The 27,158-nt window shown below is 57.1% G+C and overlaps 1 protein-coding gene across 1 annotated transcript; it reads left to right on the forward strand.

The window, feature by feature from the left end:
* The first annotated feature begins 67 nt into the window (after window positions 1–67).
* PDGFRB (platelet derived growth factor receptor beta) lies at window positions 68–27,158 on the forward strand. Its single transcript, XM_032196750.1, has 23 exons — window positions 68–228; window positions 10,170–10,247; window positions 11,113–11,409; window positions 11,673–11,942; window positions 12,149–12,276; window positions 12,577–12,751; window positions 13,243–13,435; window positions 13,576–13,691; window positions 14,226–14,352; window positions 14,479–14,690; window positions 15,236–15,330; window positions 15,614–15,746; window positions 16,116–16,220; window positions 16,328–16,438; window positions 16,736–16,889; window positions 17,766–17,932; window positions 18,188–18,306; window positions 19,175–19,297; window positions 20,693–20,804; window positions 21,106–21,205; window positions 21,320–21,425; window positions 21,927–22,165; window positions 22,400–27,158. The coding sequence occupies exons 1-23, from the start codon at window positions 222–224 to the stop codon at window positions 22,548–22,550; spliced, it is 3,318 nt and encodes a 1,105-aa protein (XP_032052641.1). The 5' UTR covers window positions 68–221; the 3' UTR covers window positions 22,551–27,158.

A 27,158-nucleotide genomic window follows, 5' to 3' on the forward strand; every position in this document is an offset into this window, starting at 1 on the left:
TTCCCTTTCTATTTTCTTTCCTTTCCCTCCTCCCCCTCCTTCGTCTCTTCCCTTCCCTCTCTTTCTCCTTTAAGTGGAAGAGCCTTGCCAGCTGGGGAAGGCTGGGAGGGCAGCGGGAGCCTCGGCAGGCAGCAGATAAAGGGCGCGGAGGAGGAGGGAGAGGAATTTGGGAACCAGCGCCCGCGGACACGCAGCACCAGAGCTTCCCCGGTGGGACCCCCATGCAAGGTAAGCCCTGGCGCTGGAGGTGGTGAGGGGCTTTGCTGCCCTGCAATAATTTGGGGGCTGGCAGCCCAAAATGTCCTGCCAGCCCTGGGGAGGTTGGGATTCGGAGAGGGCGGCTGAGCGTGGTGGCATCCCATGGGACAACCTCTCTTGGTGAGCCCCTGGGGACCCTGCGGCTATGACAGGACCCATGGGACCTCTGCTTCTCCCTGGGGAGCCCCCAGTCCCTCCCTGCACCGTGCTGGGCTGGGGGCTGCCCTGGTGCCCCCTCCCAGCCCGGTGGCTGTCACGGGCTGCTCCCTGTCCCCAGCAAGGAGACCCTCAGGTGGTGCTTGAGGTCCGGGCTTCACCCCAGGGCTTTTGCTGACAGCTTCCAGGCAGAGCAGTGTCAGAGCATCCAAACACAGCCGGGGGCATCACCTCTTCAGTCCCTGCTCCGGGTGGCCCTGCTGTCCCCAGGGGCTTGGCACGGGGAGGGACATCTGCAAGCCCTGCTCAGCGCCCCAGCTGTCAGCTGGGTATGAACCCACGGGGCACGGATGTGGGCAGCCACTCTGCTGGCCCACGGGCCCCTGGTGGGCTGGAGCTGGTCTGGAGCAAAGCTGTGCTGGAACTGGAGCTGGGGACGGGGGTGGCAGTGGTGGCTGCAAGGCGGTGACAGTCACAGCGGGACTTTTTGGGGGTGTTGTGGGAAGAGGGCACCCTGCTCCTGCGCTCACCTGCCATGTCGAAATGCTAAGTGGCTCTACACGATTCGGGAACGGATCCGGGGGCTACGCCGGACACAAAGCAGATTTCAGAAGGGGGAAACCCACAGGGCTTCCCGTGGGATGTGCTGGAAGGAGTGGGGCTGGCTGAGCCAGCGCTGAGTGGTGCCCAGGGATGCTTGCGGGGAGGAAGGTTTGGGGAAGCACAGCAGGTGCTCGGGAAACCAGAAAGGTGGTGGAGAACTGAAAGAGGAGGTGAAAGAGGAGGTGATGGGGTTGGCTGGTTGCTGGGTGTTGGGGTGGCAGTGTGAGGTCTTCGTGCACGAGGAAAGCTGATTCTTAGGGGGGTGAGGGCACGCTGCCGGTGAGCTGGGTGCCTTCAGCCCTGCAGGGTTCAGAGTTGGGGTGAGGGGGGCGTGGGCACTGCCGCCTGCATGCTCCCCTTCAGAGCTGTGTGGGTCTGTGACGGGGCTCCCACAGTGCTTGGTACAACTCCATCATGAGGAGAACAGCACCACGATGTCCTCCAGGGCTCAGGCGAGAAGAAACTGTCTCAGTGAGCACAGAGCAAGGCTCTCCAGCAGCAGGCACCGTGCCGAAGCGGGGCGGTGTTTGCAGGGTCAGACCCTGGTGCCCAGCATCTTCCTGGGATGCAGCAGCAAAGGGCAGGGAGCAGAGGGGCAGCGGTGGCCGAATCCCCTGGGGACCGTGGGCTGGATGCGTCCTGTGGCTGCAAGGGAGGACGGGGCTAGGCACTTCTTGGAGTTTGTTTGTTTGTGCTCTAACCGGGGAGAAGAAATCCCCTGGAGGGGAGTGTATAGACCGGGTATTGTTCCCTGAGAGGCTGGAACGGCTCCAGGAGGCTCCTTCCGCTCTGCCAGGCAGATTGGACGTAACGAGACTTGTTTTAGGGGTTGCCTAATTAGCCAAGTGCACCTCTGCCCTGCTCTGCCCTCCCCGGGGACGCCTCTTCCTGGAAGCTCTGCCCTTCCCCGGGCCAGACCCAGTGGGACAGGGACAGGGACACATGCCAGGGATGTGCAGAGGGGCACTGGGACAGGACACGTGCGGAGCAAGGGGGTCCCACGGGTCTGTCCCCTTCCCTACCAGGGCACAGGGGATGCTGCCTGTGGTGTCCTGGCCCCCAAACCCTGGTTTCTTGTCACCCTTGGGACAGAGGCTGCGGCACAACTTGCCCATATTTCACCCTTCCTCCGTGCTATCACCAACCTGCAGGGCCAGAGGAGCATGGTGTGGAGAGCCCATGCGGGCAGGAGTTTGGGAAATCTCCCATGGAGAGGCTGCTGCCAGCAAGCAGGAGCCATGGTGCAGGTGGTGCACGTCCTCCTGCATCCTCGGTGGGATTTGCCCTCCCCAGGGCACACCTGCAGGGTGCAGGGGCACGTCCTCACCCCCCAGGTCTCCTCTGGCACCCACACAGGGCTTGGTGAGAGTGGGGTCCATGAGAAGAGAAGGTTTGGAGAGGGCTGGGATGTCAGCAGGGCGCTGCACTGGTGTCACCCCCCAGGCTGCTAACTGGAGGGGGCAGGAGGAGCCCTCTCCTGCTAAGGACAGGGACTTCTCAGCTCATCCCCACAGCCCAGGCAGGGGACGAGGCTCTGGATGGAGCCAGGCGATGGGCAAGGCGCAGGGCCCCATCCTGCTCTGCCCTCCGCCTTCCCCCCTCCTGGCCCGGCTGCCATGCAAAAGAGGCTGTGACTGAAATCTTAATGCTACCGAGACGCAGCAATTGGCACCAATTAAATTGCTACATTCATGTTTGAATTGCTTTAACTGGCGAGACACACTGTCTTATTTATACAAAAAAATATGTTTGCTTGTGGGTTTGTCTGAACCGGGGCCAGCAGAAAATAAACCATTTCAAGCTCCGCTCTCTGAAAGCGCATTCTCCGCTCGCACGCTGGAAGTCACCTCGGTTTCGGTGTTTGCCGAGCAAAGGGCTGCAGAACAGAAACCCCGCTCTCCTCGGGGCCGGGCGCTCCTGGCACCTCGAGAGGGTCCCCCCGTGGCTGCCAAGTTTCTTTCTCCAGCCTGGGAGCGGTTTGGGAGAATATGGTCTGATTCGGGAAGGCGAATTTTGGCAGGCGCAGGGCTCGGTGACGATTTCAGAGCCGTGCTCGGGGAGGGCACAGGGTGATGGCAGCTTGGGGGGGGCTTGTAGAGCATCAGCGCAGAGAGAAGCTGATTTTTTCTCCGTGACGAGGGGAGAGGAACTGTTGGGGGATGTAAAGGAGCCTGCGTGCAGGGCAGGGCGGTGAGGACAGCAAGCAAGGCTCGTGCTGCCTGGCCAGAGCACGTAGGAAGAGATTTTCCAGCAGGGAGGCGTTGCTTTTGTATCCCTCAGGGGACGTGCTTGGCTCTCTGCCCCCATCAGCCACCCCAGAGAGCCCCGTTGCTGCCCCCAGATTGTTATAAGGACTTGGGGGCCTTGGGGTGCAGTTTCCCCCCGGGCTCTGACCCCAGCTTGCAGCATGGCACAGCCACACCGGGGACCTGGTGGCTTCGTCCCCGGTTTGCAGCACGGAGAGGGGACACGCGGAGCTGGGTATGGGGCAGGGGGTGCCACCACCCCGTTCCTCCTGCCCACAGGTGGATTTGGGGAGAAGGGTGCAGGATCAGCCCTCGGCACCTGCAGCAGCAAGTGCTGGTCAGGCTCCATCCCCTCGCCTGCACCGCCGCCGTTTGCTCGCCGCGCCCCGCTCCCCGTCCCACTCCTCCCCGACCGCAGAGCTGGCGGGTGGCTAATCCTGGCCACGAGAGCCTAAAGCCCCAGAACCAAGCGATTAAGCGCGGGTCCCTCGCAGGCAGCCCAGAAGAGAAGGGCCGATGCATCCCTGCAGATTGCGTCCTCCTGCTCCGCGTCCCACGGACATTTTCTGGCGAGGATCAGGTTCGCCGGGACGTGGGGCTGGGGATGCAGCCACGCACCGGCTGCTCCTGGAGCTTGGCTGGGGGGCAGAGGAGAGGAAGAAAGCTCCGTCTCCATTCTCTCTCCTTGATTAGTGGTTAATTAGAGCCATCCAGGACCTCTGGCCCCAGCTCTGTTCCTGCCACCCTCACGTAGTGGTCGTGAGCGGTGATGGGGACTCCGTCGTGGTGCTGGGGGCTGTTTTCCTTGAGCTAAGGACTTTTCTTTAATTGCTGCTGGAAGGGAGTGAGCAAAGCCCTGGGGTGCCCTCATCCCTGCATCCCCCCAGCCCCTCTCTGCTCCCCTGCATCTAGGAGAAGCTTTAGCTGAGAGGATGGGGACGCCGAGGTCCCCAAGGGACCCCCAGCCAGGGGACAGAGGGGACAGATTTCTCTTCGAGCCGCCGCTGCCAGCCAGCCCCAGCTGGAGCTGCCTTTTCCTGGGGTCAGCAGCAAAGCGCTGCCAGGAGCTGTGTGGGTGCTGGCCCGTGGTGTGCGTGCCCTGCACCCACGCTCATTGCTCACATTGCTCACACGCTCGCAGTGTGGCCCCCCGAAGGCTCTGCGCTGCCAGGGCTGAGGAGAAGCTGGAGGATGACCACGGGCAGCCCCGCTGGGCTCTGCCGCATCCCTCAGAGCAGCCTGGTGGAAAAAGGTGTCAAGAAAGTGCAAAACGCTCCCAAGGGGCCCAATTACACCCCCAGGGGGGTCATTGTGCCGCAGGGGGTGAGATCCAGGGCTGAGCTGACCCCATAGCCCACGTCCAGCTCGAGCATCCCAAGCTGTGCGATGCCACAGCTCGGTCATGGTGACCAAGGGGCAGGATGCATCCGGGGCAAGGAGCAGGCAGCCAGGCACCTCCATCCAACACCCTGCCCTCCTTCCCAGCCCCAGGTGAGCCCCAGCCCCTTTGTCCCCCCCCCAGGGTTTTCCCACAGCCCAGGCAGAGCTCGCAGGCTCGCGGGAGCAGCCCCGTGCCCGGCCTTCCGCAAGTGGAAGCGAGGGAGCATGCGTGGCGAAAGGGCCACGAATACCAACACTCGGGGCTGGGGGATTATTTATAACGCTGGCCCCGCTCCAAACAGATGTTTCGCTTTATTTTGAACTCGCACTAAATAGGTCACTCATTTCCTCTCTCTCCCATGGGCTTAAACCAGAGGGGGAATGCGAGGGGACCGGGGGTGAGAGCGCAGGGCTCGCCGTGCTCCCACGTCTCCCCGTGCCGGTTCCTCGCCGTGCGCACGGAGGGCTCGGGGCACAGTCGTATGGTGATGGAAGTTAGCTGGACCCCCTGGATGGGGAGGGAAGGACGATGGCCCCAGACAAAAAGGGGCTGTGTGGAGTTGGTGCCCGAGTCCAAGCCCTTTTGGAGGCTCCTGACCCCACTGGAGCTGAGTCACGCCGCCAGGTCACCCCCTGCAGCCCCCACACGGCTTGGCAGCACGGAGCTGGCTTTTGGCTGCCCGACAGCTGCTGTCAGAGCTGCCCAGGGCAGGGGAGGCTGCTGGGCTCACCCCACGGCTCTCATCTGTGGTCTCACCACCGTGTGTCTCTTCTCCAGGTGCCACCAGAGCTGGTTACCAGTGGCTGTCATTTTAATCCCTAAATTCACAGCCAGCACAGCCAGAAAAACTGCTCGGAGAGCTCAGGTGTTCACAGTGCTGTCTGCTAGTGCGGCTGAGGGACAGGGTCTACAAAATCCTCCTTGTAGATGAATACAAGAAGCCCCCAAGCCCAGGCACGGTGCAACAGGCACCCAGGTTTCTGAGCATCCCTTGGTCTCACCAGCACGTGGGTGAAGTGTCAGGACCCCTTTGGCACTGGCAGGTGGCCGTGCAAGGAGGTTTTGGCCCCAGGGATGGCCTGAGGGGCCCCGGGGACTCCCCAGCCCCCCTGGTTTCAGCTTTCCAACCTCTGCGTTTTATCATCAGCTGTTTACGGGGCTGGTCGACAGGCTCCCCATGTGTGCACGCCGCCTAATTCCAGCCATGTGCTGGGAAAAAGAAAAAGGGCTCTGTGATGATAATCTGGCCTGTGAGTAAACGTGGTGTCATGGGAGCCGAGGGACCCCAGAGGAGAGATGTTGCAACTCCGGCCAGTTCCAGCCAAGGAAAAAAAAAAGAAAAAAAGCTTGGTTTTATTTAGATTAAAGGGTGGGAAAGAAGCAGTCGCGGAGGCAGGGGGGAGGGTGGCAGAGAGAAACAGGGCAAGCCGAGGAGTTTCAGTGCTGGACAAGCAAAGCTGGGCTCTCAGGGGCCAGCAGCCTTTGCTTGGGGAGCTCTTTGCCTTCCAAAACGATGACGGGGCCCCCCCAGGCCAGGAGGAGCCCCCAGAACCCAGCTGTGCATGGCATTGATCATGGGATCCACGCGGAGCTTTCCTATTGTGCATGGGCACCCGTGATCTCACTTAATGACTCAGATGCGTTCAGACAAAGAAGAAACGAAGGGCATTTGACTTGCCGCTAATTCACACCAGATGTCCTTCGCCTGCTTGGCAGGACCGTGGGGCCAGCGAGCGTGGTGGGAGCACCGGGAACTGCAGCCCGGCTGGAAATGGAAAGGCAGGGGAAGAGCGAGGGCAGCCCGATTTGCAACCCCAATTTCCAGCAGGCAGCACGTCCCCTTGCTGGTGGAGCTCCATCTGAGGAGCAGGGGGCTGCTCTGCACCTCGCAGGCACCCAGAGCCTTCCCCTTCCCCACACAGAGATTTGCAGGCTGGTTCCCAGACCCTGCAGCTCTGGGGGTGCTCGCAGGGCTCCCATACAGGTTCTTGGCATGGTTGTGGGGGAGAGGGGAGAAACGTGGTCGAGGCACACTCAGGCAATGGGCAGAAAATCGTGGTGGTCTCCTTGGCATGGATGCCCACCGGTGTTGATCTCCCATGGTTTAAGGATGATGTAGGGTTAGAAATGGACACGTCCCACATGGGCAGTGCCCTACGATGCTCACACCAGCAGTGACTGCTTCATGCTCTGCTGGGACACCACGCCAAACACATCCTGGGGGCAGAGGGAACGGGGCTCGGAGGTGTGGCAGGGCATGCCGAGCAAAGTTCCTGCCTTGTTACCCCAGAATGTTCAAGACAGAGCCCACACAGCATATTTTGGGCATTAGCAAAGGCATATTTGCTTAGTAACATCCTTGAGCAAGACATGGGCCTGGGAAAATGGGAATAAATCAGTAGGTTTGGTGAGGCGTGAGGGCCTTAGCAGGGTGCCGTGATGGGGAGGAGTGGCAGAGATGGATGAAGGAATGGTCCTGCCTGGGTTTTTGGGGATCTCCCCCAGCAGAAGCTGGATGCAGCACTTGCACTTCCTCACACCCAGCGCCCCGGGCCTCGCCCTGTCCGGCTGCAGAAACTCCAGGCCAAGTCCATCATCCCTTGGCCACGAGCAGGAGGGAAGGCAGAGGAGAAAGCTGAGCTCCCATCCCATTTGGGAGGCAGGGAAACTGGCGCATGCTGCTGCGGAGAAGCCACAAAATCATGAGACCGGGAATCACGAGACCTGAGCTCTGTGGCCATGGCCGTGGTGTTTGACCGCTCCGCTCCCACCCTCCAACCTGCGTCCTGCTCCGTGGGGGCTCAGCACCATCCGGGGAGCCCCATGCTGTGAAAATGCAAGGCCAGAGGCGTGCAAATGTGCTTTCAGTGGGCGCCCTGGCAGCCCCCATGGTGCTTGTCCCTGGGACACGTTCCTGTCCCCAGCACTGGGACTCCCAGGGCTGGCTCAGCCCCGGTCTCGCCCACAGCTCTGCCCCTCTCCAAGGGCTCAGTGCGGAGGAGGCGATTCCAGACGAGAGATAAGGGCAGACAGCAGGGCTTTATCTCCTGGCGGGGAAGGTGGCGGTGTCTGCGCCTCGTCTGGAGCCCCTCCGTGCTGGGCGCAGCGCGGGAGCGAGCGGGGCCATGGGGCCACATCTCCTGGGCAGCCCGTCCTGCCTCCAGCCACCCGACCGCCCTCCCCTCTCCAGCCAAATTCCTCTCTTAGAATAACAAACAGGCAGCTCGAGTGAAAACGGACGGCCTGCCCTCGTGTCACAGTGCTGGAGAGGGGCCGAGGGAGGGTCTGTGCCTGCGCTGGGGACCTCTGCGGGGAGGAGAGGATGGCGAGGGGATGGGGACCCTGTGACAGGTTGCCAGTGCCACCAGGGCTGTGCCAAGGGCCTGGAGGTAGCACTGGAGGTGCCCAGCAAGGACCTTGCCCATGGCATGTGTCACGGCTTGAAGATGTGCAGCTGATGGTCCTTGGGAAGGGTGTAGGAATCTGGGGGTCCATGGGGCTGTTTTCACCCATAGGGTTGGAGGAGATGACCTGAGGCAGCTGAGCACCACGTTGGTGTGGGTCCTTAGGTGCGATTACATCTGTGTGCCTGGTTTGGGCACCTCCTCCTTGTCCGGCACGCATAGGGTGCACCTTGTTCCTCTTGCAGAGGACGAAAGCTGAGGCTGAGGAAGGAATCAAGTGCTCTCAAGGCTGGCAGTGATCGGGGTGAGTTTACACCCCTTGTGAAATGCCTGTTTGCACAAAGTGAGCACAGGTCTGTGTGACGAGGAGAGAAAGAAAGGTCCAGCCGGCCGCTAAGCAGGCTCTGCAGCACGGGCTGAGCCTCTCACCCGGCCAGAGCAGACAAACAAGGGAGAGGTCGCTGCTGTTTGCGAGACGTTGCCACCCTCCTGCTCTGCTCGGGAAGGATCTCCAAGAGAAAAGCTTTTCTGCAAAAAACCAGCAGTTTTATTAAAACCAGCTCTGAATGCCGGGGAAGCAGCCAGAGGCAGCAGGCGGGGGCTGTGGGGCTCTCGGTGCTCGCTGTGATGCTTCAGAGTGGGGTGAAACCTCTCCATGGGGGCAGAGGGAGCCTTCAGCAGGGCCCGTGGCCACAACCGAGGTGCTGGACAAGAGCTGAGCATGAGCCTGGGGAGATCTCAGCCATGGGCAGGCAGAGATTGGGGGGGTGGATGCAGCCTGGCTCCTGCATGCAGGCAGGGAGGGCTGAAAGGAGACGGTGCCAGTTGTTCTGACAACCTTGACCACTGGATAATGGATGAATGGCATATCTCTGACAAGGAGAATTGGGAAACAAAGCTGATTGTTCTCGTGGCAGCGCCTTGGGGCACCAGGGAGATTAGGTTGTTCGCCCTCCTGGCCTCTCCTGCATGTCGGTGGGCGCAGAGCTCCGGTCATTTACAGCCTGAATTTCCCCTCCGTCCTTTCATCCCATCCACCCCTAGCTCCTTCCCGTAAGTGCTCTCACTCCCTCCAGCACACACAGAATCCAGGACTCACTGAGGGGTTTTATGGAGAGGGAAGCTGCTGAGTAAGCTGGAGACCTGCGAGGGTTTGCTGGTAGTTCGGGCTTTTTTCTTTTTTCTTTCTTTCTTTTTTGAGCCAAAGCAAGAGAATAATAAAAACATCTGACAAGTGCGCGTCATTTAAGAACCATTTCCTCCCAGCATCGAGCAGACAGAGACACCACTTCAGGGCCAGGAGGCAGCAGAGCCACTCGGTAAGGGACGGTGCCTGGGGCTGGGCCAGCAAGCCCCCGATTGCCACCAGCCCTGGGCAGGCAGCTCCTGGGAGCTTCACCTCGGGGTCTGCCTTGGGAGCAGGTCCAAGCTGCCCATTTTCCCAGGTTCAGGAGCTCTGAACCCCAGCTTTGGCTCTGGGGATCCCATTGCTCACCCCGAGGGTCAGCTCGCCCACAGCTGGCCCAGTCTCAGGGCGCCCTGAGCCCAGCCCGTCACCCCGTAACGTCGGGGACAGACCCCACTGCTCCCAGCATGGGCTGCTGGTTGGCACCAGGGAGGGTTTGACATGCTCTGCAGAAAGGGCTTTGGGAGAAATGTCGATAAAAGGGATGCCTGGATGAAAATATTCCCTTAAAATACATATTTGGAAAAGTGAAATACGAGAGACGTTTTTTATTTTTTATTATTTTTTATTTTTTAGTTTTTCTTTGGTCTTGTTTTGTTTTGTCGAAAGGAGCAGAAAATGTGGGAGGATGGCAGGGGGGATCTGTTTTCTAGCAAGCTTTATCTCCCCGGGACTGAGGGAAGGAAGGCAAGCGGCCGATCAGAGGGAGGCAGAGAGGCAGGGCTGAGCAAGGGCTGACACCACCCCGGCAGCCTCCAGCTCGAGCCCTGTTTGCTGGCAGGGAATGCCTTAAATCCGCTCCCTCAGCAGATCCAGGGCGAGGGGAACCGTGTCACCACCAGGAGGGAAAGGCTGAAAATTGAGGAGAGGGACAGGGGGTGGAAAGGGGACCCCGTCGCTGCAGTGCTGCGCTCATCCTGTACTGATCTTGGCAGGATTTGGCCGCCGGGCCGTGGAGCCCACCATGCTGTGCCCCTCTCTGAAGGCTTCGCTGCGGCTCCTCATCCTCACCGGTGAGTGGTGCGGCTGGGGAGGTGTGTGCAGGATCGGGCCCTGCCTGGGGATGCTGCCCAGGGATGCTCCCAGTTTTGGGGTGATGGGCAGGAGGTGGTTACGGCACGGGGAGGCACGGGGGTGCTCAGCATGCGCACCCTGAGGACCTGCAGCCACTGAATCCTGCTGAGTCCTACAGAGGGGTGGACACCTAACCCTAACTTAACCCTAACCCTAACCCTGACCCTGACCCTGACCCTAAGCCCACCCCTGGGGAGCACATTCCCTTTCCCAGCCCCACGGGGACATCTGGGAGAAGCGAGGAGGCCAGGAGAGCCCTGGGCAGCCATTCAGGAAGACCTTGGCTGCTCTATTGCTTCCATAGGATTTCCTGCAAGGCTTTGCTTGCAGTCCTTTTTCACTTTCCCTCAGACGGACATTGTTTCAGCCCAGACTGTGTCACCTCTGACACCGTCCCTGTGGAGGGGCAGCCAGCGGAGCAGGGAAGTGCCTCACCTCCCGCCCTCCCCGCTCAATTCACTGTCTGAGCTCCTGGAGGTGCACCTGGGACCTTCCTCTGCCCAAAAGACAGGCTCATTTTGGGGCAGTAGCACTGCTGTCTACACTGGCAGCTCCCCAGGCCATTGAGACGAGCTCATAGGATGCATAAAAGCTACGAATTTGAGCAAACATTTAGGATATGGCTAGATCACCCCCCACTGTCCTCACCAAGGATGTCCCTTGGGGTGGTCAGCAGCAGGCTGAAGGGTGTCCCACCAAGGTCTGCATTGGCAGGACTTTCCTGAGGACACACGTTGGGAGCCAGCGTGGCTCTCCTTGGGTTCGAGAGGAGCCCAGCAAGGTCTCACCTGGCTCCTCTCCCAGGTCTGCTGGAGGTGACGACGGGCGGCAGCGGGCTGCGCATCGAACCCGAAAAAGCCGAGCACGTCCTTAGCCTCCACAGCACCTTCTCCCTCGTGTGCTACGGGGACGGCGCGCTGGTCTGGGAGTGGGACGGCCAGCCTCTCACCGCCTCGCTGGAGCACAGGGATGGGGTTTTTGTCAGCAACCTCACCCTCAGGAACGTGACGGGCCGTCACACCGGGGAGTACGCCTGCACCTACAGCCCCGACCAGGCTCCAGAGCAAGCGGAGAGGAAAGCCATCTACATCTACGTGCCGGGTAAGGGACAGCGCATCCTTCCCTCTGCATTTCCCTGGGGTTTAGTGACCAGGACGAAGAGGGGTTTGAATTATGGCTTTGTCTCCAAGCACCTGACCTCCCCAAATCCTTACCCTGTTGCAGGAGAGCCCCTGTGGCAGGCTGTATGGCTTTGGCAGGGCTCTGCCGTGCCATGCCATGGGAGAGGTGCATGTGTCCCACGCTGGGGCCAGCAGGGAGGACGCAGGCAGCTTGCTGTAACCAGTGTGCTCTCCCTCCCGCAGATCCCTCCCTAGCCTTCCTCCCCACAACCACCTCTGAAGAGCTCTTCATCTTCATCACGGGCTACAAAGAGGCCGTCATCCCTTGCCGTGTGACTGACCCGCACCTGCAGGTCACCCTCTATGAGAAGAAAGTGGAGAACCCCATTCCAGCTGCTTATGACCCGCAGCAGGGCTTCAAAGGCTTCTTTGAGGACAAGACCTACTACTGCCAGACAATCGTGGATGACCAGGAGGTGGATTCAGACACTTTCTATGTCTACAGGATCCAGGGTGAGCTGCCCTTACCTTGGCATCCCTGCGTACCTGCTGTGGCTTTTCCTTCAAACCTACAGGGGTGGGACAGAAAAGCTACCCCCATCTCTCCTTATTCCTGATCATTTTGGAGGCTGAATTACAGAATGTAGTATCTCCCCTGTCTCCATCACAGAGTGAGTTCCTTTATTAACCTTTATTCCTTTCCTCGGCCCTCCCCACAGTCTCGTCTGTGAACGTCTCCATCAGCGCGGTGCAGACCGTGGTGCGTCAGGGGGAAAACGTCACCCTGATGTGCACCGTGAGCGGCAACGAGCTGGTCAACTTCAACTGGGATTACCCCCGCAAGCAGGTACGTGCGGCGCCCCCGGCCTTTGCCTCACGGCCATCACCCATCAGTACCCCAGAAAAGCTCGGGAAGCTTCACCCCACGGCAGAAGCTGTGCGATGCTGCTGCCCTTCAGGGAGATGGGGAGAGCCTTGGATGAAGGCTGTCTCAGTGGTTTCTGGGGGTGTATGTTCTCTGTCCCCACTGCAGCCAGGCCAGAGTCTTCTCCCCTTTCTCCTGCCTCCTTGTGAGCCCAGATCTCTAGCTCTGTTGGCACAACACGCTCTTGACTCCCCAGACTGTATCTCCTGTCCCCATTTGCAGGCGGGGAAGGCTGTGGAGCCAGTGACCGACTTCCTGCCAGGGTCCTCCCACGATATCCGCTCCATCCTCATCATCGAGAACGCGGAGCTGGAGGACAGCGGCACCTACGTCTGCAACGTCTCTGAGGGCTACCACGAGAAAACAGATCGGAAAGACATCACGGTCCAAGTGATCGGTGCGTCGCTGCTGTGCGCTCAGAGCCAGGCTGCCCCGGGACAACACCCTCTGCCCTCTGTCCTTACTAACCACGGCAAAAAGCCAGCCCTCACCCCACGGCATCCCACATCTTGGCTTCAAAACATCCCAGCTCCCCCGTCGCACCTTTTGGGATCCTTTAATCCACCTGAGGGTGTGGGTGAGAGCTCTCCTGTGTGCTGTTAGGTGCAGTTGTCACCTCCCATCTGTACCTGTGCTCCTTTCCCGTGGGTTAAGAGAACCTGCTCCATCTTTACAGGGCAACAGCCTTTTCTTTCCATGTTACCTTCCCCTGAGCTCCCACCCACACTCTCCTTCAGCACAGGATTGAGACCTTGAGGGATGGGCCTGGAGCTGCTCCATCACTTCTGGATGCTCGGGGTGTTTTGTCCCTGATCCATGCCTATCCGTAGGGGTGGAGAGGGGCCCGTGTCTCTCCCTGAAGCCTGTATTCTTCTCTCCTCTCCTCAGAGCGTGGCTTTGTGAAGTTCCACACCCAGCTGGCCAGCACAGTGTACGCTGAGGTCCACAAGAGCCACACCATCCAGGTGGACCTGGAGGCCTACCCACAGCCGAGCATCGTGTGGCTGAAGAACAACAAGACGCTGACCATGGAGAGCAGCAGCGAGTTCACCATCACCAACAGGAACCTGTCCGAAACCAGGTGAGCTCCTCACCAGGGGGCAGGGAGGGGATAATTCACGAGGCAAGCTGGGTGGTCATGGGGTGATGGGTGAACACTGGCCTTTCTGTAGGTGGATTTTGTACATTCAGTACAAAATTCTGTACACACTGTGTCTTCAGGTACCAGACGTCCCTGGTCCTGGTGCGGGTGAAGCAGGAAGAAGGAGGATTTTACACCATCCGGGCTGCCAATGAGGACGATGTGCAGGAGCTGTCCTTCCACCTGCAGATAAATGGTGAGGATGTGCGCACAGGCATGGGGCTGAGGAGTGTGGGGGCAGTCCCAGGGGATGGCTCCAACCGTTGCTGCAGGATTTTCAGGCTGAAGCCTTTACACCTGTGACTACAGCTTCAGGGTGGTTTGGGTCAAAAGAGAGCATTAGAGTAAGAAGCATGCTCACTGAAAATATCTCCCACTGGTTCTCAGAGCAAGGGGGATAGGGAGGCAGTGCAGACACCAGCAGTTTGGCCTTCAAGCATTATCCCAAGGCAGTAGATGCAGGTGTGACAGATGCAGGAGTGTCCAGGACTCCCCTCTGTGGACCCCCTGCTCTCCAAGCAAGCTAGATGGGGACGTGTCTCCTTCATGACCACCTCAAACATTTCTCTTATTGCTGTTAGGTTTCAAATGTGAAACATAATCGCTGTGATGAGTCCAACCTCACTTTGTCAGTCCTGGGCCATGCTAGGGATCCAGAGGGAATCAACTTCTATTTCTAATCTGCATTCAGAGTGGAGGATTAATTCCCACCAGTGTCTCTTGGTTCCAGTGCCAGCCAAAGTGGTGGATCTCAAGGAGAACAGCAGTGCCACCAGTGGGGAGCAGACCGTAACGTGCTCTGCTGAAGGGATGCCCCAGCCAGAGATCAGCTGGTCCACCTGCAGTGACATCAAATGGTAAGATGAAGCCTCTGGGAACTTCAATGATCTCGCATTTATTAAAATAATCAATTATTTTGTTGCATCCTGTGGTGGTGCATGGGTGCGGCTGCCTCTTAGGTGCTTTTATCCTCCCCTGACCAGGTGCAGCACCAAGGGGCAGCCCACCCGGCTGCTGGGGAACGACTCGGCAGAGATCAGCCTGCAGACCAACGCCACATACCACAGGGAGCTGCAGGTGTACCGCGTGAACAGCACCCTACAGCTGCACCGTGTGGACGAGCCCCTGCTCCTGAGGTGCACCGTGCAAAACTTCCTGGGCACCAACTCCCAGGACATCACCCTGGTCCCGCACGGTGAGCACGGTGGGAGGTGGTCGAGCTGGAGGTGGGGAGAGGGGTTCTTCTCTCCTGGAGGTGCTGGGAGCCAGCACCGTCCTCTGATAGCCCTCAGAGGCAGGAAGCCTGCCCCAAAGCTTGAAGTTTCTGCCCAAAATGAAGCCTCCTTTGAGCTGAGCAGGAAAGGCTGCCCCAAGAGGAGTTTGTAGCCCCCGTGTCTACTTGCCATGGCCATTCTCCTCCCACCACTGAGCAGAGCTATCCCTCCAGGGAGGCAAGAATACCTGAAGAGGTCCCCAGTGTCTTGTTATTAGCCCGAGGGTCACTAGATGGTGCCACGGACCCAAACATCCCCTCACTGTCCCAAATACGAGAGAGGATGGTCTGAGGCCAGGTCTGGAGCTGCCAGCTCTCCCTCGGGGCAAAAAAAAACAACCCTAGGCTCCTTACACTCTCCTGTGGTCAAACCTCTCCCAAGGTTTTTGCTGCTCCCTTTCCCCAGCATGCCCAGACCACGCAGGGGTGGAGGAGTCTGACTGCTGTCCCTGTGGTTATCGTTGTAGCCTTGCCGTTCAAAGTGGTCATCATCTCCGTCATCCTGGCCTTGCTGGTCCTCACCGTCATCTCCCTGATCATCCTGATCGTCCTGTGGCAGAAGGTAAAAGAGGGGAGTGTTTGCAGGCTGCTCTGGTGGTACCCCCATGCCAGGGTGGATGGGAAGAATAAAACCATGAGCTCCTGCTGGCATGGGCCTGAAGATGTCCCACCCATACCAGAGATCATGCTCCTCCACAACCCCCTGCAGTCTGTAGTCTAGATGGGGCAGGCAGCAATTGCTGCAGGGAACGAAATCTCCCTGACAAAGCCCATCCACATCCCCTATTCCCTCCCTGACCCCCCAGCCTCTCAGATATCTCTTGCTTCCTTGCTCCCCTCTCCAGAAACCTCGTTATGAAATCCGCTGGAAGGTGATCGAGTCGGTCAGCTCCGATGGGCACGAGTACATCTACGTGGATCCCATGCAGCTCCCCTATGACTCCAGCTGGGAGGTGCCCAGGGACAAGCTGGTGTTAGGTAAAGGCTCCGCGGGTCCCGCTGGGCTCCCGGCAGTCTGGGGGCAATGGGTGTGGGTTTGGGATCTCCAGAAGAGCAACCCAGGCTGGGTACTGTGATCCTTGGAGATATGGTGTGGTCCTGGGGCAGAGGGGCCATCTGGGAAGCCAGCTGCTCCCTTTGGCAGGAGGCATCGGGTGATTCCTGGCTGTCCTTCCCCGCGGCTGGCAGCTCCTTCGTTTCCCAGCCTCACCACCAAACACCATCACTCTCCATGCCCACCAAGGCCGGTTCCTTCTCAGACCACGGACCTGCCTTTTCCACGGCCTTCTCCTATCCTCACCTCTCAGCGATCACCACCAACCTTGTCTCCTCATTGTCCCCCTGCAGGACGCACCCTCGGCTCCGGCGCTTTTGGCCGCGTGGTGGAGGCGACAGCCCATGGTCTGAGCCACTCGCAGTCCACCATGAAGGTGGCGGTGAAAATGCTCAAGTGTGAGTCCCCCCCTGCCACCCTGTCCCCCCGTCCCAATGCTGCGGGGCCGAGCGGTGCCCACCGGCTCCCCCCCAGTCCCGTTGCTCACCCCGGCTCTGCCCCACAGCCACGGCCCGCAGCAGCGAGAAGCAGGCCCTCATGTCCGAGCTGAAGATCATGAGCCACCTGGGGCCCCACCTCAACATCGTCAACCTGCTGGGGGCCTGCACCAAAGGGGGTGAGTGAGCATGGGGGGAGAATTGTGCAAAGAGAGAGTGAGTCCTGATTTCTGGTTCAAAACGGCTCGTCCTTCCCCTAGGAAAGCCTTGTGGGGCTCTGAAGCCTCCCTTCCCAACCTGCTTGGGACAGAAGGCATGTTTCTGTTAACCCCTCCTGCCTTCCCAGACACTAATTCCACGTCCCAAAAACACTCAGTATCAGAGAAACAGCTTTTCCCCGTGGCCCTGGCCAGACATCCCGCAACCCCGTAATGTCCCCGAGGGACAAAATTCATCAGGGTGCTGTCTCCCCCCAGGGCCCATCTACATCATCACGGAGTACTGCCGCTACGGGGACCTGGTGGACTACCTGCACCGCAACAAGCACACCTTCCTGCAGGCCTACGGCGACAAGGCGCGCCGGGAGGCCGAGGCGTACGGGAACACGGCCAAGGAGGACCATGTGCACAGGTGCCTGGAGAGCCGTGCTCACCTCCTCCCTGCTGACCACCCCATCATAGCCCCAGGGGACGAGTATCCAAGAAGGATACCTGTGTACTGATCCTACAGATCAGTAAATAAACGCTGGCCCAGAACAAGAGCACAGTTGCCCACCTTGTTACCTTGAGCCCAACCAGCCACCTCCAAACGGCTCCTGGCAGGCAGGGATTTAGCAGAGGCAATCTGTGTGTCCTGGAGGCTGCTTGCTAGCACACATGCCTGCTGCTCCATGCCAGTTGGGAATATTCCCTGGCATCGTTAACTTTACTCGCATAACCGTAGCAGTGAGTACAGAGAAGGCTTTCCCAGCCGTGTCTTAGCCCTTGGAGATCCCAGCTGTGCATTTTCAGGGCAGGTTGTGTTGCTACCATGCCCTAAGGGAGAAGTGCTAGAAGGAGTGCAGTTGCACAAGAGGTGCTCAGAGGAAAGGGAAACAGTCCTCCGTCCGGTCACCAGCTGTAAGAGGTGCGGGCACGTCAGTGCAGAGAAATGTTCCCATGGGAAGTTAGAAAGCAGCATTTCCTTCCAGCAGGCCAAAATACTAGCAGAGTAGAATAGTGGTAGGACGCCAGCACAGCTGCCCCCTGCTCTTTCTGCTTGAAGGCAGCTGATATCTCCCTAAGCACACAGTGCTGTGCCCCAAGCCCCAGGGTCTTCCTCCTGGGAGGAGGTCCCCAGTGCCATTTGCACATCTCTGATGCATGACACAGAGCTCCCTTCCCTGCTGCGGGACATTTCAGAGCTGCGGATGAGGGTTCAGGAATTGCAGTCCTTCAGGTCATTTCACCCATCCCCTGCGTCTCCTCCTCCCCCTGGGCCTGAACAGCCTCTTTTCTCCCCCTCCAGTCACCTCTCCTTGTCTGTTGAGAGCGATGGGGGCTACATGGACATGAGCAAGGATGACTCCCTGGATTACGTGCCCATGTCCGACATGAAGGGCGAAGTCAAGTATGCTGACATCGAGTCCTCTAACTACGGCACCCCGTATGAGCTGGACAGCTATTCCCCTTCAGGTAACAGCTCAGACAGCGAGAGGGAGAGGAGCGTGGGGCTGCTGGATGCCTGTGCTTGCAGAGCTGGGTGGGCCACATTGCAAAGTCACCTCTGGGACAAGTCCTGCAGTGGTGGCAGATGCCTCATGGTGGGAGCCCCCAGCTCTGTCCCTTTGTCACTGGAGGCAGAACAGCCCCCATAGGGCTGAGCCTTTACTAGTGTCAGTCCGTGAGTGTGCCAATTAACGCTGAAAAACGTCTCTGCTTCTCCTCCAGCCCCTGAAAGAACAGACCGGGTGACACTGATAAACGAGTCTCCGCTCCTCAGCTACATGGACTTGGTGGGCTTCAGCTTCCAGGTGGCCAACGGGATGGAGTTCCTGGCTTCCAAAAACGTACGTATGTGGGCTGGTGCCTTTGGCGGTGGAGGTGAGGAATGCTCTGCTGTGCCTGTGGTCAGCTCCAGCTTACTGTCCCCTGCCCATGCTGACCTCCACAAGGGAGAAGCAGCCATGCAGTTGAAGAGCCTCTGACCACTTCTCTTTGGAAGTACAGCCCTGGAGATCAGTGACAGCTAACCCTGACATAGACTGAGCTCCAGGCCTCCAATTTCCTGCCTCTGATCTCCTCCAAGCCCCATACAGCACAGCAGTGATGTTATATCATCCCCCTCTGCTGGGATGGCCAGCCCCAAACAGCGGTGGCCTCCCCGTCCTAAGGCACAAGCCACTCCAGAACAGAGCTGCAGCTCCCCATGGACACCCCTATTGCACCACATGCTCTAAGCCTTCCCAGGCCCCATCAGAAGTGCTTGTTCAGTGGAAATTAAGCCACCAAAGGCTCTGGGGGCTTCCTAAGATCTGGCTTAGCCCAGGGCAGGCAGTAATACAGGCTCTCCATGTGAAACAGCACAGAGGGTAGGAATAAGAGACAGGGTGGGGATGGCATGAATGACATGCTGAGGGAAATTCTTGGCTCTTTGCCTACAGCCAGATGTTATGATCCCAAAAATTGCTTGGTCAGTGCTCACCCATGGAGTACAGGAGCTCCCAGCTTTCCACATTCACGCTTTGCAGTGGTGTAACATCTAGTGGCCAAAGCTAGTGGCTTTGCACCATCGTTGTTCCTAGAGGTGGAGGAGATTCCTCCAGTGATGTGAGGAGACTCCTGTCCCTGCAGCCACAGAAATGGGCTAGTGCTGGAGCTGGGCTCCTCCCCTGGGCTGTCTGGGTGCCCCTCTCAGTGCCCTGCCTCTCCCTGCAGTGTGTGCATCGCGACCTGGCTGCCAGGAACGTCCTCATCTGCGAGGGGAAGCTGGTGAAGATCTGCGACTTTGGCCTGGCGAGGGACATCATGAGGGATTCCAACTACATCTCCAAAGGCAGTGTGAGTACTGAGAGCCATGCAGCCCAGGGTTTTGGGCCTGGCACCACGTACACCCCCCCTCTGTGAGCCTGTCCAGGAGCTGTGCCAGGGCAGCACTCCCAGCTGATGGTGTTAACCAACAGCCACCCCTCCTGCAGCTGATGTGCTCTGCACGCTGCGGAATAGCAGAACTGCATGCCTTTATCACCAGGCTCTTACAGAAAAACCTGGGCAGCAGCAGCAAAACTAAGGACTGTGTCCTGTAAAGGGTTGAATCCCTTCCCTGTGTGGTGCTGAGCCCAGTCCTGAGCTGCAGGCAGGAGGGGGGCAAGGTTAGGCGGCTCGACGGTGGTGCAGTGAGTCACTGGCCACTCTGGAAGAGGTTCACAGACTTCTGCTTTAACCACTAGACCACAGGGTAAGAGGAAGTGTTTTCCTGCGAGCAGCTACTTTCCAGAAAGACATCTCCAATCTTTCGAGGCAGAAGAGGATGAGGCTGATTTTGAGCTTCCCCAGAATCTTCCCCATGCTTTTAACAACAGAGTGTCCTCTCCAGAGCTGGGCACCCAGGAGCATGTAACCCTAAGCAAAGTAGGCCGTGTAATTAGCCCTGTTTTAGCAGACAGGGAAACTGAGACTAGGGGAGCTGAGAGTGTTGCCAGGCCCCTCAAACCCCATTCTTTATCTACTCAATGAACCACTCAGCTTCTCGCCTGCTTTGTCCCATTTGCATGGGACGGCAGCCAAGTGCTGAGCGTTTTGGCCAGGAGGCCTTCCTGAAGAGGGGCTTGGGTTTTGCAGTCCAGCCTTGGCATAGCTGCTTTTCCTTCCAAAATGGGAAATGAAACTGGGCCCCTTTGCAATCCTTCCTGGAGATTATTTTGGTATTCATTGTGCAAGCAAATCCCTGGAACAGCAGAGCCAGTACTGCACACAAGCTGATCAAGCGAGGCTCCTTCTAGTGCATCACTGAGAGTAAGAACAGGGAAAGCTGGAGCTTCATCTCCTTTCTAGTCATCCCACAGCCCTCTCCAGCCTAGTCTCAGGTTTCCAAAGTCTAAATAGGCCTGGACTCCCTCTGGGAGCACTGTGGTCATGTTGTGCAAGTCAGTGAACTTATCCCAAGGACTAGGGAGCAGAGATGCACACCACGACAGCTCATTATGTCAGACAGGCTGTTGGCCGTGATGGCAATGGATGTAGCACACCTATTTTTCCCTCCTGCGTGCTGGGTTCATCCTGTGCTAAGAAAGAGAGAGCTGGTCCCTCCAAGAAGTGGCTGACAGCAAATGTCTTGGGCTGACAGGCAGCTCCCAGGGGTCTTCTCTGCTTGTAAACTGAGTGTCAGACTTTCCCCTGTTGAAACAAGTGCTGTAGATGCGGCTCACCCTCTTCCTAATCCATTTTTCCTCTCAGACCTTCTTGCCCCTTAAGTGGATGGCCCCGGAGAGCATCTTCAACAACCTCTACACCACCCTGAGTGATGTGTGGTCCTTTGGGATTCTCCTCTGGGAGATATTCACTCTAGGTAAGTGTCCTGGAGACCCTGGTGGTGTCCATAGGAATGGTAACACGTTAGCAGGATCCCTTCCCAAACTGAGAGGGTAGAAATCTGTTCTAATCTTCTAATGCCCAAGCACTCTAAACTCTACCAGAATCACTTTATTCAGTATCTCCTTTTTTCCCATGCTGACATTGCTGTTTGGAAGTGAAATGAAACAGGAAAGGTAAAGAAAATAAAAAAGGAAACCTTGGTGTGAAACGCATGATGGTAGGGTGGGCGGCAGGCTTTGCACCAGTCTGATTCCCTGCTCTCCCTTTACACCCAGGAGGGACTCCATACCCCGAACTGCCCATGAACGAACAATTCTACAACGCCATCAAACGTGGCTATCGGATGTCCAAGCCCACCCATGCCTCCGATGAAATGTAAGTGCTGCCTCTATGCCTTTCCCCTGGGCCTGCCCTGCACAAAGGACGGGAGCATCTCTGCCTCTGGTTTCCTGCTAAGCCACCAGCGTGCCTGTTCTTCCCTCCTGTTAGCTACGATATCATGCAGAAGTGCTGGGAGGAGAAGTTTGAGATCAGACCATCCTTCTCACAGCTGGTGGTGCTCATGGGGAACCTCTTGGTGGATTGCTACAGGAAGGTACGTTCGAGGACCCTGCAATGGGGGGACAGAGCGAGTCAGTGCTCTGGGAGGGTGCTGCCTTGGTTAGGGCACTCACTTAGGGTTTGGAGACCCTAATTAGTGATTAGTAGCGGCTGTGCCAGAGGATTTTGTTGGGATTTGGGCTGTGTCGGTTTGAGCAGCCAATGGAGGTGCTTTGGTCATCCAGGGGACGTTGCTGAGACAACTGCCATCGCCAGGCCGGCAGCTGGTATCTCAGCAACTGCGGAAATCAGGGCTGGCAGGAGACCAGAAAGCTGCCTCCGACTGATATTTTGGAGCTGCAGAGTTGTGCTACTGATCTCTCGTTTAGGAAACATTCACGAAATGTCTGTGCTGGAGTCAGGGTAGCTAAACCCCGCTAGATGTCAGCCCCTTTAGAAGAAGCCTAGCAGCCAGGGAAGGCAAACACAACACCGGTGCCCTCTCTCCACTCACAAAACCTTCCCATCTTTTTGTTAACCCGCCCTGCGGGAGCAGAGGTACCAGCAGGTGGATGAAGAGTTCATGAAGAGCGACCACCCCGCTGTTGTCCGCACGAGACCCACGATCCCCGGGCTGAACAACACCAGGCTCACTCCCAGCTCCCCCACCGGCAGCATCCTCTACACGGCCGTGCACCAGAACGGGGGCGAGAACGACTACATCATCCCTCTCCCCGACCCCAAGCCCGAGGCGGTCTGTGACCTCCCTCAGGAGGCCTCCATCAGCCGTGCCAGGTAAAAAAAAAGTCACTTCTGAATGCTGTCCCTTCCCAGGATTGTCCAAAACTGAGAAAGGTGGGGCTTAAGAACAAATGGGGATGCCCCACTGAAGGATAGACCTGGGGTGGGTTTACCGGGAGAGAAGGAGGGCTGTGTGACCCCCATCTGAGGTGCTACGACCTTGCATGAGACCCCAGGGATGGAGGTGAACCAGAGGGCCTCATTTCTCTCCTCCTCGTCTCCCTGCAGCTCTATGCTGAACGAAGCCAACACATCGTCCACGATATCCTGTGACAGCCCCCTGGGCACCCAGCAGGACGAGGAGCAGGGATCCGACCCGCAGCTGGGCTGCCAGGAGCCGACCACGGGGCACCACGAGGTGGAGGAGAGCTTCCTCTAGCCAGAGCTGGGCTGGTGGCACCCCCACGGCTGTCCCAGATGTCACAGAGAGACACTGCTTGTCCATCGGGACATCCCCGCCTGTCCCAGCCTTCCTCCTTCCCTCCCATCTCCTGGAGCGGGGCGGGGGATTAGAGACGTTTCCCCCATTGCCGTCCCCTTTCCTCCTTATGAAGAGGTGGCTGAGTGCCAGCAACCTCGGGATCACTGCCACATCCTCCTCGGCGATCACACCGCGGCAGGAGGGAGACATCTCACAGCCCAATATCTTCTTTTCAAGTGGAAGGCGTGGGCCGGATCTCGGCGAGAGCCACCGCTTTCCGCATAGCTAAGAGGATGCTCCAGCCCCTTCCCCATCCCTGCCCTTCAGGTGGCAATGGGTTTCAGCTCCTCTGCACCAGCACTTCTCTGATGGTCTCAGCGCCAGCCGCACACGGTGGTTCTGTGAAAAGCCACCGGGACAGACGATTTCCTTGGAGCCCTTTGCTGGGGTGTAGAGGAGCTGCAATACCCAGCTCCAGCTGCTGGGGATCAAGAACACGTGGGGAGGGCTCTCCTCCAAGCACAGCCAAGGTCTGGACAGACCAGGCAGTCTCGGAGACACCGAGTCACTGTCTTCCTAACCTTCCAAACCTCTCCTATGGAGGATGGAGCAGGACAAGCACTGCAGGTACCCGTGGCTCTCTGGCTCACCCTGAGCCATTCTGTGCCCAGCCAGGAGCCCCAGGGGCACGCCAGGAACCCAGCACGCTCTCACAATGACTCTGTTGTGGTAGCAAAGAGGGCGGTGCGGTGGTGGTGTTGTCTGCGTGGACACTAAGCTGATTATTCTCCGCCGAAGATTTAAAGGGAACAAAATATATTAATCCACTAGCCAGGGCCAGTATAAGGAAGCGATATGGCTATTCATTAATCTTCCACTGCCACTAAGCCCAGCTCATCTGCTGGGAAATTTTATAACCCCGTTGGCTGCAAAATGTTTATGCCTTACCTTTGGGAAACAAGATCTCCCTCGTGATAGACTGTTCACCCAAACGCCGTCCGTCCCAGGACGGCAGGTCTCACCAGTCCCTCCCGAGTCATAGCAAGACTACTGGGAGCAATAAGGATGCCAGAACACCAGCCCAGGGACATCACAAAAGACAGAGAGGCTGGGAAGCCGTTTGGCCATGGCTGTAGCATGTCTCATGCCCTGCCACTTTGGGGGGCCAGGCAATCCCATTCGCAGCTTGCCAGGGCCGTGGGTGAAGTGTTGTAGGGAGCCAAGCAGAGCAAGAGGAATCAGGGAGGATTCCTCTCCCTCGGGAAGTGTTTTGAAGGGCAGAGACCTTCCTCCTGCTTCTCTCCTCCTTCCTTGCTTCTCACAGGCAGGCACAGGACCTCTTGTGCTCTCAGCTGGTACTTGAATGAGGAGACTCAAAGCAGGAGGAACACCGGGCTTTTGAAATCAGTCGTGAACCCCACCTCTGCGGAGATGAAATCTAGACCCCAAAAACTACAGCTCTGACACCACAGAAACCAGCAGGTTTTTCTAGCAGTTTTTTTTTCTTTTTTCTTTTTCCCCAAAAGGAGAAGTTTCGCCTTGCACAGAGCTCTGTCTGCAGCATGTCTCCAATCCCATTAACCCCTTTGCTGCCCTATGCATGCATATTTCTCTGTGCACCCTACAAATCCTATACAGGCAGGTTTAAAAATTCAATCAGCATCTTTTGGATTTCATCCACCTCAGAGCCACTGAGTTGTGTTTTTGTTTTTGTTTTTTTTTTTTTTTAATCTGAAACTTTTGCCAAAAAAAAGGAAAAAAAGGAAAAAAACAACCAGCAAAACAGCTTCTGTCTTAAGTTTTCTATCGTTGCAATGCTGCCATTTATGCAACTAAAAGAGGAGCAGATATTTCACAGGCTGATGTCCTTGTTAAAATGTGAACATAAGAAATAGCACTTTTATTGGCAGCCCGTGGAGCATATTTTCAGCCCTCGTGGTCAGACGCCCCATCATCTGTAGGAAACACACTGTGAATGACAACTGTTTTTCCGTGCTAGTTCCTTCTGCCTGTCATGAAGGAGCCATCTTCTGTGGTTCAAGAAATGATCCTAACTGTGGAAAAGCAGTAACTTGTGCGATCCTCGGGGTCAGACCACTTTGTTTTTCTGACATGTAAGGTGCTTGGTAGGATGCCTGTAGCTGCAACTTGAGCCCATGGGGTGGCACATCGGATCATCCTGATGGCCCCTGTCTGCACCAGCTCCGTTTTTAATTTGTCCTTCCTTGCCAAGGATGACCAGAAGTATCCAGTACTCCAGTAAGGTCAAGTCTAGACCTCACAGAGGGCATTAATACGTTCTGGTCTGTACTGGATTTGTGTTGCCTTTTCCCAGCCACAACATACTGGTAGTTTGGAGTCATCCTCTGACCAACCTTAGCACCTAGTTCTTTCTACTCTTCCAGCATTTCTAACCAAGATACTCCCTGCTGTTCCAGACATTGGGTCATCAGCACATTTCATTAAGAAACTGTTATTTTTGGGGGCTGGACTGACTAATAAAAATACTAAATATTTTTGGCATCAAGAGCAACCCTAGAGAGCTACTTTTACTACCTCCATCCAGCCCAAAGATTTCCCCATCAATTAACTCCTTGTTGCCCTCCCTTTGGCCATTTGCTTATTCACTTCACAAACCCCATAATAACTCCATCTCATACAGCTGAATTACTAATTTCCCACTACCAAACACTACCCCACAGTCCTGAAAGAGGAGATCTATTTCTTCTCCCTGGTGGGGGAGCTCAGGTATCCTGTCCCATTAGCTGGGCATTAGCTACACTCGGATTCCTATTGCGTTTTATCCCACTTGTACATTTATTCCAATTATTCTTCACATCAGAACTTGCTCTGGCTGCCAGTGGGGTCAGATTTCTCTTCCTTCTCAAAGCAGGTACGCCAGTCCCTTTGCATATGGTACTGTTCTGCACTCCGGAGAGGTGTGACCAAATATTTGCCCTTGGCCCTGGCTCTGCAAGGGCCAGCTCCTGCACTTTGCGGTACTTTCCCACCCTTACTCGACTCTTCCCACCACACGTTTTGCTAAACACCCCTGCAGCCCAAGCCAGGCAAACTCTCCTCAAAGACAGGGCAGAAATGGTCGGCTCTTCTGGGCCCAGCAGTTTTGCAGCCACGGGTTCTCCGGTGAGATTCTGAAGGGAAGCAGTCCCTCTGGGTTTTTAGTTTTGATAATCAGTATTTTTTGTTTGGGTGTGTTTTCGTGTTTAGAGGTGGACTCAAACTGAGTGCCCCCCAAAGGGACACGAGCCACAGCTTGGGCCCACCTCTAGTGCAATATCTTTTATCTGTAGATTATATTTTACTCTGCAGCTGTTGCATCGTTATCAGCACCAGTATATGCATAATCCTACTGCCAGTCACTATTTCATACATACCTACGTGTATCCCAGAACCTAAAGCGACACTCTGGTGTCTTTCTGTGTTCAAGATGCTTCTCGGATCGATGTGTGTGCAGGTTTTCAACCTTTTGTCCTCCTCAGTTTGAACGTGTTGCTATTTTTCTAAGTGAGAGTGTCCCGTTTAGTGTTTGTTTGTGTTGCGTTAAGAAATCTAGAGCACAGCGGACTTTACTTGTAACTAAATTCTCTCTGTTCACCTGTCAAGGGGACTGCAAGGAGCCCTGTGGGGCGTGCAGGCAGAAGCGCAGTGCAGATGTGCGGCCGGGGGAAGTCAGCCAGAAGCAAGAAATGGCTCTTCCCCTTCTTCCCTGCCAGGGCTCCGGGCTGGGGCAGGCAGCACCGCTCAGCAGGGTACTGGGCAGTGGGTTTGGGCTGCGGGGAAGCCCCAGGTCTGCCTGTGTAGAGCTGGGCGGATCTGCACAAGGGGCTTTCTCAGACATCTCTGTCTGGGGGCTTTTTTCTAAAATGGCATGTCAGCTAACGTGCTAAGGAGGCAAGCCCCATGCTCCCACCTGCAGGTGCTTGGCTCTGGTCCCAGGAGCAGTGTGGCTGCTTCTCCGTGCACAGCACGGGACATCCAGGCACCCCGGGCAGGCCAGCTATCGCTCCAAGACCAGATTTCATGGGTCAGCAATCGGGGCGCTGGGCTCCCAAGCATAACTCCCACCTTTCCCTCAGTGCTGAAGTTTCTGGGACGTGCAAAGATGGATCCAGATGGCTTTCACAGAGGCAGGGACCTGCTTTAGCCCCAGAGGGAACTAGCAGGGGTGGGAGGAGGCAGGGAAGCCAAGTCTTGCTGGGAGGTCTGCAGTGTCCCATTGTTCCTCCTTTCCTCCTTCATGGATGGCACTGGAACTGTAAAGACCTGCAAAGTTTGCCCAGAGCATGCCCTCTGCCCTCTCCCCCTCCTGCAGTGCTGGCATCGCGCTGTTACTCTGCAGCATCTCTGAACCGAAACAGCTCCTGCCTGCACTGCCTGTCAGAAACCACCCTGAGGGCAAGGCAAAAAACAGAGTTCGGACTAAGGTACCAAAGAGTTAACGTTTTCCTAGGTTTACAGATGTATTTGTAGGACTTGTACTATGTCACTTCTATAGCCATGAGATATTATTTTTATGCTGTAAACTTTTACAAATACATTTTTAAA

This window comes from Aythya fuligula, chromosome 14 (assembly GCF_009819795.1).
Source record: "Aythya fuligula isolate bAytFul2 chromosome 14, bAytFul2.pri, whole genome shotgun sequence".
Taxonomy (NCBI): Eukaryota; Metazoa; Chordata; class Aves; order Anseriformes; family Anatidae; genus Aythya; species Aythya fuligula.